We start from the raw sequence: 11,716 nt of genomic DNA on the forward strand, positions 1-11,716 counted from the left end.
TAACTTAATAGTAAAATTAAGACCAGTCAATTCAAGAGGTTACTATGAGCTCTAGGGTTGAAGAACCCATTCAGGACAGGAACCCCTTTTGGTGTTTTGACCCTTCTGGACGAGAACCTCTTTTGGGGTTCTTGTTATGTACAGTATATAGCAGCATAACAAATTTGTAATTTTTGACCGGCCTCGGTCCTGAATGGGTTAAAAGAGCTCAACTTCTAACTTCTCCTTGGATCAACCAAAGCTGTTGGGGACATAATGTACTACTATCATCATAACACTGTTCTGACTATATACTATCCTGTGTGTGTGTGTGTGTGTGTGTGTGTGTGTGTGTGTGTGTGTGTGTGTGTGTGTGTGTGTGTGTGTGTGTGTGTGTGTGTGTGTGTGTGTGTGTGTGTGTGTGTGTGTGTGTGTGTGTGTGTGTGTGTGTGTGTGTGTGTGTGTGTGTGTGTGTGTGTGTGTGTGTGTGTGTGTGTGTGTGTGTGTGTGTGTGTGTGTGTGTGTGTGTGAGTGAGAGTGAGAGAGAGAGAGAGAAAGAAAGAAGGGGTGGGGTTAGTTGCATCACTCAGTGCATGCATGGTCTTTGCTTATGGATGGATGTTGTACATGGTTACAACGTGCTGCAGAAGGCATTTCTTTTGGATGGATGGATGTTGTACATGGTTACAACGTGCTGCAGAAGGCATTTCTTTGGTCTTGGCTATGGGTGGCTCTGGAAGATGGTTGTTCTGGACCTTGTTTGTGTATTTTACCACTACTGAGAATGGTAAGCAAAATCTACTTTATGTCTCATTAGAAGTCCACTTCAAATGTATTGTCACATGGGTGAACTTCATGTTTGTACTCTGGTCATTTGTAGTTTTCAGGAAAGGAAGAAGAATACTAGATGGAACAATGAAAAAGGCTCATGACTAAATACAAAAATGAACTGATTAAACTCACCTGACTGGCTAATCTAGGTCATTAGCACAGCACAAATACTTTGTGGGGTTTAGAGACGATGTGTAACCATCTTTTACACAAATGGATTTCTCTTAAAATAATAAAATGTATTTCCCTTTCGGTCATCCTACTGTAAATGCCTAGGGAGAGAAAATGAAGTTACAGTGAGTGTACCCCTGCAATGTATGGGAAATGTATAGAATAGATACTAAATACTGTTTGGCATCAGCTACTGTGAGCTCCATGAGCATACAGAGATGTTTTTGTTTTGTACATGTATTGTAGCTACTCCTAAAAATAAATAAAATGACACCTCCTGTCATCAGTGATAGTTGTTTTCTTGTTTATTTTATAATTTATGAATTTAATCAATGGAAAAGAATATGGAAAAATGTGTGAGTGCTTTTAAAATGTAAACTAAAACATAGTCAAGTGAGTCTGGCATAGACTTTTTTTTTTTTTTTTACTGTAGCTGCTACTCAACTACTCAACGTTCTTACTATGGAAGCAAAACAATCATTGTAAGTTGTAACGCTATCAAATTATTCCTTCCTCCTTGTTTTAAATTAACACTGAGGATTTTTACTTCTCTGTGAAAATAGGTTACATGGAAATGGAGAGTTGTATGCTTTCATTGCAGTGAATTGGGCTCTTGTTCTGCTCTCAGCTGTCAAGTGTAATTAACAACCAATATGCACCACATGCACACGCACACACACACATGGAGGACAACAAGGAGGGGGAGGGTTTTCATTGTTACAGTAATGAGGGAAAGGCATGCCTCATCAGCCTGTCTGCAGGTTCATAATGAAGTTAAACCCCACACTTCCACATTTGTGTGTTGAAGGTTAATCTGCAAATGGTTTTTCCTGACCACAATCTTAAGAATGCAATTTAGATAGCATTGTTTACCTGGGATTCTTCTAATCAATTCAATGTAGCCTACACATTATTTTGATAGTATGTTGTTTAGTGCTGCTTGGGTTTCATGTGATCCTAGTTTCTCTTTGCATTCTGGAAGCACCATAGGAATAGGAAGCACCATAGGAATAGGAAGCACCATAGGAATAGGAAGCACCTTAGAAGAGAGGGATCACCATAGAAGACAGGGAAGCACCTAAAGGTGCGTTCAGACTTGGATGGTTAGAGCGGCGTGGTTAGAAAATAGGCATCTAAGCATAGCCAACCTAGCCTGGCTCCAGCCCTGAATCGCAAGCCACGCCCATTAAGAAAATATGTTCTGAATAATGAAGTGAAACGAAATGAGATTCAGAAGTGTCAGACTATAGCCAATCTACAATATATATTAAAAAACGACAGACCAAAATCGAATGAGTCAAATGGCTTGAATTCAACATTCCCATACATTCCTGATCAAGCCAACCGCAGATGAGCACTTGTACAGTCTTATTGCTGCAGGCAGCAAAGATCTCCTATAGTTCCTTTCTCGCAACGTGGGTGTAACAGTCTGTTGCTGAAGGAGCCTTTCTTCCCTGCCAGAGGAAAGGTTAGTGCAGAGTCAGGTTAGCTTTTGGGCCACCTCCTCCACAGTATCCAACATATTGTATAGATATCATTACTTTTAAAGTTGGGCCAGTAGGGTTGTTCAGTCTATGACTGGACAATTCAATGAGACTTGTTGTATTTCAGAATGTCAATTTTGTAATAGAAATGATAACCTAAATGTGTTTGGCAGGGTATTGCTAATGCTTAATTTATACTCCTAATCATATGACTGTCACTCGACAAAAATAGCCAATCTACATGCTCACACAGCATCATGATGTGTTGTGAGATTGTAGACTGGCTGTACAAATCGTACTATCAAACATAGATGTGTTGAGTTGACTCTGCATTCTCTCTTCCTGACTCCTTCCAGCTGCCCTGTCGGTGATCATGAGGGAATCCAACATGGAGATCGTTCAAGGTGATTTCGTCATCCTGCCCTGCTCTTTCATCACCACCACCCCTTTGTCCAGACTCAATATTATCTGGACCGTGGCACCCTTCTCTGACCCAGATTCCCCTATGCAGGTCTGCATGAAATAGGCTAATCTCAATTGCCTGAAATTGCAAAAAGGGATGTTCCTAGTGATATTAACATAGTGGTATTGTTGAAATGGTTATAGATTTGTAATTCAGCATCACACACAGATTTCAACCAATACTTGATTGTTGAAGTTATGCTGTTATAGGCTATTTTGGATTTTAGCAGTCCTCTCCTCATGTTCAATACATATTAACTAACTACAGTATAAACAGGTAGTCTGCTCTGGTCCTTATTTTGGGCATCTGGGGATAATTTACAGCTAGATCACCGGGAGAAGGCAGTTATACATGTTTGGTGTGGGTCATTTTAACGTATTCTAGACCAGGGGTTCTCAACGTTTTTGGGTGGGGACCCCCGGGAAATGCTTTGACCATGTCTCGCTTCTTAAAATCTCTTTAAGAAATGTGTATCTGCAATGTGATTCACAAGAATGTACAAGTCAATGATTAGTTCTTCATCAGTATCTTTTCTCACTTCCAGGTGATCGTGTATGACCATGGGCAGGTGATTGAAGACCCCTCCCTCACTGGCAGAGTGGGATTTGCAGGTATTGTTCACACTCACACAGGGCGGCAGTGGCTCAGGGGTAGAGTGGCTGGATGGTAACCGCAAGTTTGCCTGTTTGAACCCGGGCTCCCCCAGAGTTAGTGTCGAAATGTCCTTGAGCAAGACACTGAACCCCTAATTGCTCCTGATGTGCTGGTTGGTGCCTTGCATGGTTTCTGCCACCATCAGTGTATGAATGTGTGTGTGAATGTGTGAATGTATTGCACAATCTCTGTAAAGCGCCTTGGATAAAGGCGCTATATAAAATGCACCATTCACCATTTACACTCAGTTTAACATGCACTGTACCTTTTTGTCTATATGGTTTAGTTAAAGATGTGGTGCCATAGTTTTGCACTTTGTTTTGTATGTGTCTATGGAGTTAACATTACTCTGGTTACTTAGAGTGGTTCCCAAACTTTATGCTCTAATACAGCGGTTCCCAAACAGTGGGTTAGGAACCATTTGTGGGTCCCTTTATTTTTTGTTTCCTACATTTTGTTTTTAACTAATATTATTCCAAAACATTTTCAATAAACATTCCCAAAAAAGCACGGCACGGAGCGACGCATTGTGAGCTTGTAGATCTGCTATTTTCAGTAGGTTGGGTCCCGGGCGAATGTCTAATTTCTCTAATTATTTTGTTAAAAATAACAAAAACATAAGCAAAACAAAAACAGCATTAAAACAGACATGCAGTTAAAACAATATGACATGGCATAGCATAGAGCACAACACAGTGGCAAATCAGGCAAGGACAGTGGTACAAAATAAGAACAGATATTTTAAAGCTCAACTAAAAGCAAGAGTGAAAAGGTGAGTCTTAAGCTGTGTCTTAAAGATGTCTATAGAGGGTGCCTGTCTGATCTGCAGTGGTAGTTTATTCCAGGCCGTTGGCCCATAAAAGCAGAATGCTGCCTCACCATATTTCTTAGTAGCCACCTTTTAGGGAGTTTGAGTAGGCCAGCAGTGGAGGACCTGAGGGGGTGGTTAGGGACATATCTAGGCAGACAATCATGGAGATACGATGGTGCAAGTATCATGGTCAGTATCATGGTCCGTGATGTCAGTATCATGTCAGTACCATGGTTAGTCATGGTCAGTATCATGTCAAAATCCTGTCCATTTCATATCATGTCAGTATCATGGTCAGACAGAAACATGTCGGTATCATGATCAATATCATTGGTAATCTCTCCCTTTCACCACCCTCTCTCCCTTTCACCACCCCATGAAAAGTTTGTGACTGGAATTCACACAATCTCCCCCCATTGCATAGGCATCCCATGGAGTGCTGATATCGTACTGAATGACACACGCTTATCAGATGCTGGTGTCTACCGCTGCATGGTGAACAACCCACCAGAGGCAGGAGATCCTGGCATAGGAGAGCTGATGCTCAGCGTCCTGGGTAGGTGTCTATAACTGGCATATACTGTAGGCCTACCTAGTCTGTGCAGGGTAGGTGTATGGTCTCATTGGTCTGACTGACATACGTGTCAGTGCAGGGTAGGGTCTGACTCGTGATTCTCAACCTGTGGGTCGCGACCTCCAGCATCAGATTGGTTTTGTTTTTTTTGGGGGGAGGGGTCTCCAGATGACAGTGAAGTGTCATCTGACTATTTTCATAACATTTAGCTGGAAGCGAGTCAAACAAAATGTAATGCCTCACTTCAAATAATGATTATTTTGGGGAGGTTGCAGCTTGAAAAGGTTGAGAACTATCTGGCATATGTCCAGTTTGACAGTGATGTATTGTTTTTATCTTTGTATTGTGGATTCTTCTGTCAAGCACTTTGTAGCCTGGGGTCCAATATGCTTTCTATGGCATAGGCAGCTCCCGGCAGGATCCGCCGGGAGAATCTAGACACAGCTGCGCGACATGAGACTAATTAATTAGAGCGACAGAGAGAGCACTTTGTGACTGTGTTCTTAAAAGGTCCTTTACAAATATAAAGTTTATTATTATTTTTATTATAGATGTGGTGGAGTTCTAACAGAACTCGCAATAAGGTGCATAGAACAATAGATGGCCATATTGTAACTGTAAATAGTAATAAATAGATTACTTTGTTCTGTTCAAATATTGCTCCCATGCAAGTGTTGCTGGAATCCTCAAAAACATGTGACGTTGGGTGTATTTCTTGTGCTATTCAAGATTCATTATTCTTTACATCACATCATTCACATGTGCTGATACACAAGAAGATATTTGGATTTCTAATTTTATGTAGGGCAACTGCCAATAGAAACTTGGCTTGGTTGTTTTTAGGAAAGAAAGGGTGTAAGACAGTGAATATAGTTGATTGATTGATTGATTGATTGATTGATTGATTTATTGATTGCAGCACCTCCCTCACTGCCCCTCTGCCAGTGGGATGGAGATATTGATTTGGGAGGAAGTGTCACCCTCACCTGCATGGTAGCTGAGGGGGTCCCCACTCCAGAGATACACTGGGACAAGCTTAATCCTGAGGTGTCACTCCCAGTCACTATGCATGGTAAGAGATACACTGGGACAAGCTTAATCCTGAGGTGTCACTCCCAGTCACTATGCATGGTAAGAGCTGCAATGGACATGTATCTTTTTTGTATTATGATATATCAAGTGCAAAAGTACATCATCAAATACTTTTTTTTACTTTCTGTCCTTCTCTCAGTGTGTTCTGATAACATTTAATACAAAATCCTTTGTGTTAGTGTTATTGGTCTATACCTCTGTGGTGGAAAGTAACTAACTACTATGTACTCAAGTACTGACCTGAAGTTTCAGATTTTTATTGAAGGAAAAGTACCACTTTTCCTCCACTAGAATTATTTGAAAATCTTAGTTACTAGAATTTGTAGATTTAGCCAAAATAATAGCCAAAAATAAACAGAAACAGCAACACAATAAACAAAATGGAACAACAAAAAAGAAACAGATTTTTATTTTTATTATTATTATTATTACGAAACCACTTCAGACCTATACTTTGGCAATTTAGAGCTTGTAGATCGACTGCTTTCAAAGGATATTTATATATCTTCATTTGAAAGCTTGTGAAATGAGACCTTCTGCATAATGATTATTTCACTTTTGGTACTTTATGTGTATTTTGATGCCAATACCTTTGTACTTTTACCGGACTTGCTTTTACAATAGGGTATTGATTGATACTTTTACTTAAGTAAAACATGTGAGTGAGTACTTCTTCCATCACTGGGTATGTCCTATCTTAGCTTAAATGTTTTGCCACATCAATGAGACAATTGTTTTCTCTTACAAAACAGATGAGCTTTCAGCCTCAGCTGACCTTGGAAACATATCATCCCAGACTTCTGGACTGTACCGCTGCTCTGTCACCAACCCTTTGGGTGCACACAACTGCTATGTCAACTTGTCTGTCTACAGCCGTAAGTCCTTCACTATATCCCACACTCGAACTTGCGTGTTACAGTTACAAATGCATTTTATAAATTAATTCTAATTGGCAAATTTAATTTGAACTAAATGATGATAACTACATTGGATTCATGTTTTGGAAATCCACCGGACACTGATGATATATACATGTATACAAATGTCATTATAAATCAGCATCTTCTTTTTGAGGGGTGCTAGCCCCTTCTATATTCAGCTATAGTGTAGACTTTTGTCATAACACAAGTAAGACGCGTAAACGCGGGAAGCGAACGAAGATGTTGTGGCAGTCTGACACACACACACACACACACACACACACACACACACACACACACACACACACACACACACACACACACACACACACACACACACACACACACCTCTGTATCGTTCCAATTTCAGTTCGTATTGGTTTGCTCCCAATCTTTTGCCCTCTGGTGGCGGGCGGGTGGTGTTACAGCGTGACACACACAGACACACACACAGACAGACAGTTTTGGCCAGCTTCTATAGTTAGTGCTCACTTCGTTCGCAACAAACATTAAATGCCATTGACAATGAATGCAGAATTTACGTCACATGTGTCTGAGCAAATCGACATGTTACGCCATGATGATGTACGATGATCAGAGCGCCCCTCACCTCACTTCACACGGGTGTGATTTTCCCCTCTGCACAGCTCCAGAAAGTTCCCGCGGAATCCTGCAGGGGGTGCTACTGACCCTGACCATGACCTTGGTACTGGTGGCACTGACAGCGCTGGTATACTGGCTCCATCACTCTGGACAGGACGGGAAATGGAGGGAAAGGAAGAAAGAAGAAGAAGAGTGTTACAATGAGATCACATACACTGACTCATTGATGAAACGCTCATTTGTTTGAGTTAGTCATGAACAGAAGATCAGCAGACAGCAGCCACAGTGGACACAGTTGGAAACCCTATATAGCAAAAATATATATTTGTATATTTATCTGAACAGTTTATGAAAAAATAAATAAAGGTGACATAATAGCTAAGTCAGTTCCTTGTAAAATAGTAGTGTATGAGTATAGCATATGTTTTGTTGTACATTATTAGTAAAATCCTATCAGCATGACATTTGTTTGTGTGGCATGGAATTGTAGGAATTCTCTGTATGCAGCAATATTCTTTCCAGGGTGCTAATGAAGGCAGGAATCCATTGTTAAGGCAAATAATCCAAAAAAGGTTAGGCTTCTATATTTTAGTCATGTTAGTATTTGTAAGTCTATAGGCCAAAAGGTATTGTTCATATATCCCTTATTTATTGTTTAACTCATTGACTGCCAGATGTATTTCTGTCTGCGTTTAGCCACTGCCATCCTTTTATCGTATTTGTTTACCTTTTAAGTAGTTCAGAATATTCATCTTCACTACGATCGCATCCCCGACAATAATAAAATAAAACACTTATAAAACCATCCATCTGTTCAATAGTTAGACTCAATTGAATGTTGAAAGTTGGCACAGTTGATAGTGTCGTCTCCTCCGTGTCATGGGCCCATACCCTAGGTGTGGGCTCATACCATCAAAAGGGCCTTTCTGTGTGGAGTCTGCATGTTCTTCCTGTGTCCCCTAGGGTATAGGTAGCCTACCTCACAAAAAACATGCAGTAATCCTGGTGCGCCTGATGGAGGGGAAAGGAACTGGTTGGAATAACATGTTCCATCCACTTCGTCCAACTGGGGAAACTCCCCCCTGTCAGGTGAAAAGAAGCGGCTTGAACTCAAGGAACCATTCAATGTTTATAGTGAGCTTGTAGAGGACAAAAAGGAGAGGGAATCCAGTCAATGAAGTATACAGTAGGGTTTAAGTGCTAATGTTGGAATGTTCCTCAGTCCATCTTGGCATTCTTATCCTTGCGTCGCTGTCATCTGCGACTCGCTGACTGGCCTCAGATGACATTTTGAGCAGCGACAGCAGAACGGGCACACAGAACAACAGGACCAGCGGTATGTAGATGGCAAACTTCTGCTCATCAGATAAGTAGGAAACACTGAAGACTGAGGGGTCAAAGAAAGCTCTCTCTGAAGCCAGGACAGCTGCTTTACTGTACTGCAGAGCAGAGCCCAGCTTCCCGGCCTGAAGCTCAGCCACAGCCAGCTGCAGTGCAGTGACACTGCTTGATAGCTGCTGGCCAATGTCCTCATTGATGACAATGTCACCTATGTGCTCAAGCAGCTGTGCCAGGGAGGAAATGGTGGTAGCTGCCTTGGCAATATTCTCCACGCTACGACTCCACATCAGGCGGTCAAGCTCCCAGTCGGCCAATCCTGCGTTGCCACGTGGCGCCACCAGGAAGCCGGGGGAAATTTCCGGGGACCGCACGCCCAACATGAGCCGGAGTTGCGCCAGGAAGACTCCCATGACTTTAGCCATGTTGACGTTAATGTTGTCAGGACATTCACTGTGGGGCCCATAGTGAGCCTTAACATTATAGACCATGATACCGCCCCACCGCGCCGAGTGAAATGCATTGGACGCTACGCCCTGCTTCCTGTGGCTGCGGATGTAAAGTGGAGAGTGGTGGGCATCGGGGACGTACAGTACAAAGTTCAACAACGGGTTGGAAGATGCAGCATTTGAACCTAGCGTGGCTTCCAGGGGGTTGATGACGTGGGCCAGGCTGTCAGCGTTGAGTGTGTAGCCGTTGAGGCCGGCGTCAAAAAAGTTCACGCCCAGCGTAGCGTAGTACAAGATCTGAGAGTCGACGCTGAAGTCGGCCACCGGGGCCAGTTTTGTAAGCAAAGGCCGGATGTAGCTCTGCACGGCGCCCTTTATGTCCCATTGAAGATTGTGCGACTTTGGGTCTGGGTTCAACAGGCTGAAAGTGATGTCATATCCCGGGCTGGATTGGAAGGCTACACCATCAGCCTTGCAACCCAGCCCGGGTTCTGGACTGCTCTCCCTGTAGCCAGGGCGGTGGCGGACTCTGTCACTAACTGTGATGATGTCGGCGTGACTGACAGACATCACCTGCAGCACCTGTTTGACCCGCAGCTCCAGCTGAAAGAGGAACTGAGTCAGTGTCTTGCTCACTCTCATCTCCGTGCCAATACGAAGCACGGCTGTTCGCCGCTGACCGATATACACCGACACGTCCTCGGGCAGCAATGGCGACGATTCTGGAATGACATACGCAACGATGGAACCAAATCGGCTCTCGCCGAGCATGTGTAGAGAGACATCTGCCTCCGCCGCGGTGGGCCGATTTAAAGCATCTTCCTCCATGATTGTAGCCATGCGGTACGTCGTCTCATGACTGTATTTTAAATGTGTGTCCGCGTCTGCCACGTGCTCCTCGTGTTGCGTCTGCGTCAACGGAAGCTTCCTCTGCTGTTCTGGTGATAGGGTTCCACGTGCAAACACTACCTCCACGTCTACTCGGAGCTGCAGCTGAAGCTTGGACAGCTGCTTCATCTGACTGACAGGTAGCCACGCACGTTGCGCTCCGGTGGTCCCCCACCACAGAGGGACCCCAACCACAATGACCACCGCCGCCATGGTCAGAGCAGCCAGCTGGCCTCGCTTGTGTTCCACGTCTGTAGTCGCCATTTCATTTAATTTCTATATTTCCTATGTACAGGTTATTAGTGTTTTTGAGTGGTGTAAACCACTCCAACAACTGGCTTTGTACCCGTGTACCCGTGTTCGTACCAAAAAAATGAGCATGGTTACTATGGTCATTGACATTACGTCAGACCACAGCTGATCAGGCTATAAAAGACCTTGCACCACTCAGTTCACACGGATGTGATTTTTTTCCTATAAACAGCTATAGTGTTTAATGTTTGTGTTGTTTGAACATTAAATGCCATTGACAATGAATGGAGAATTTACGTCATATGTGTCTGAACAAATCGACATATGTATGTCGGTGAGAACGCTTGGCCAATAAGGGACCACCATTCTTGATGATGATGTACGATGATGTAGAGCACCACTCACTTCACACGGGTGTGATTTTTGTCTTACATAAAGATTAAAGTCCCATTGACAATGCGTCATAGTGTCTGAGCAAATTGACATGTTACGTCATGATGATGTACGATAAGAGCGCCCCTCACTTCACACAGGTGTGATTTTTTATATATAGTATACTGCTTGGACTGATGCTAGGTTCTTGGTGTAACTATGATCCTAGATTACTGAGGCATTACACAGGTTTGCTTCTAAATGTATTCATACAGGAGGCCTTACGTGCGCAATGAGGTCTAGGTGGTCTATTTCTATATTGTTGTGTTTAACAGTGTTTCCCAAAAAAGGCCATGTAGCCAATTAGACCGCACAATTGGCTGCATGGGGTGTGTTCAAGCTACGTGCAACACAATTTATTTGGGAAATCCAGCCATTATGCTTTCAGTAGCATGTGACGTGTCAAACTAGGGGTTTTTCATGATTCTGAATCCATTCTTTAAGTAGCATGTGACATGTGAAACTAGGGGTTTTTCATGATTCTGAATCCATTCTTTAAGTCGCATGTGACGTGTCAAACTAGGGTGATTCTGAATCCATTCCAAGCATTAGTTCTGCACACTCTCATTGGGCTAAAAATGGCCATAGCTGGCCTGGACAGTTAGCTCAACCGTCTGGGCACCTAGGCTGCCAGCCGGACGGCGTGCCGCGGGTTCGACTCCCGAACCCGACAGCCTTTGCCTTGTAACTCCCCATCTCTATCCCCCTTTCCTGTCTAATTACTGTACCCTATCAAGGATAGTTTTTAGTTTTGGAGTTATTTAACTTGAATGCC

The 11,716-nt window shown here is 43.1% G+C and overlaps 2 protein-coding genes across 3 annotated transcripts; one reads left to right on the plus strand and one right to left on the minus strand.

Annotated features, from left to right (window-relative positions):
* The first annotated feature begins 29 nt into the window (after positions 1-29).
* LOC306928371 (immunoglobulin superfamily member 11) lies at positions 30-8,010 on the plus strand. Of its 2 annotated transcripts, XM_079508424.1 has the most exons (7): positions 30-766; positions 2,822-2,976; positions 3,473-3,539; positions 4,818-4,949; positions 5,887-6,039; positions 6,812-6,934; positions 7,627-8,010. In XM_079508424.1, exons 1-7 carry the CDS (start codon positions 577-579, stop codon positions 7,827-7,829), a joined length of 1,023 nt encoding a protein of 340 aa, XP_079364550.1. In that variant the 5' UTR covers positions 30-576; the 3' UTR covers positions 7,830-8,010. The 2 variants fall into 2 exon arrangements, with proteins under 2 accessions (XP_079364550.1, XP_079364551.1); XM_079508425.1 differs by lacking the exon at positions 2,822-2,976.
* A 765-nt stretch (positions 8,011-8,775) lies between these two features.
* On the minus strand, positions 8,776-10,521 carry LOC306928058 (GPI transamidase component PIG-S-like; the record flags this gene model as incomplete). The annotated part of the gene is made up of 1 exon (XM_079507977.1): positions 8,776-10,521. The coding sequence occupies one exon, from the start codon at positions 10,519-10,521 to the stop codon at positions 8,776-8,778; it is 1,746 nt and encodes a 581-aa protein (XP_079364103.1).
* Positions 10,522-11,716: the final 1,195 nt, after the last annotated feature.

Source organism: Electrona antarctica, assembly GCF_951216825.1.
Source record: "Electrona antarctica genome assembly, chromosome: 8".
Lineage (NCBI taxonomy): Eukaryota > Metazoa > Chordata > Actinopteri > Myctophiformes > Myctophidae > Electrona > Electrona antarctica.

Excerpts from the sequence above, each read along its gene's own strand:
- LOC306928371 (XM_079508424.1), top strand. The coding sequence starts at position 577 with ATGGTCTTTGCTTATGGATGGATGTTGTACATGGTTACAACGTGCTGC. Across the intron at positions 3,540-4,817 it reads TGGCAGAGTGGGATTTGCAG|GCATCCCATGGAGTGCTGAT; the intron begins GTATTGTTCACA and ends CCCATTGCATAG. Across the intron at positions 4,950-5,886 it reads GCTGATGCTCAGCGTCCTGG|CACCTCCCTCACTGCCCCTC; the intron begins GTAGGTGTCTAT and ends TATTGATTGCAG.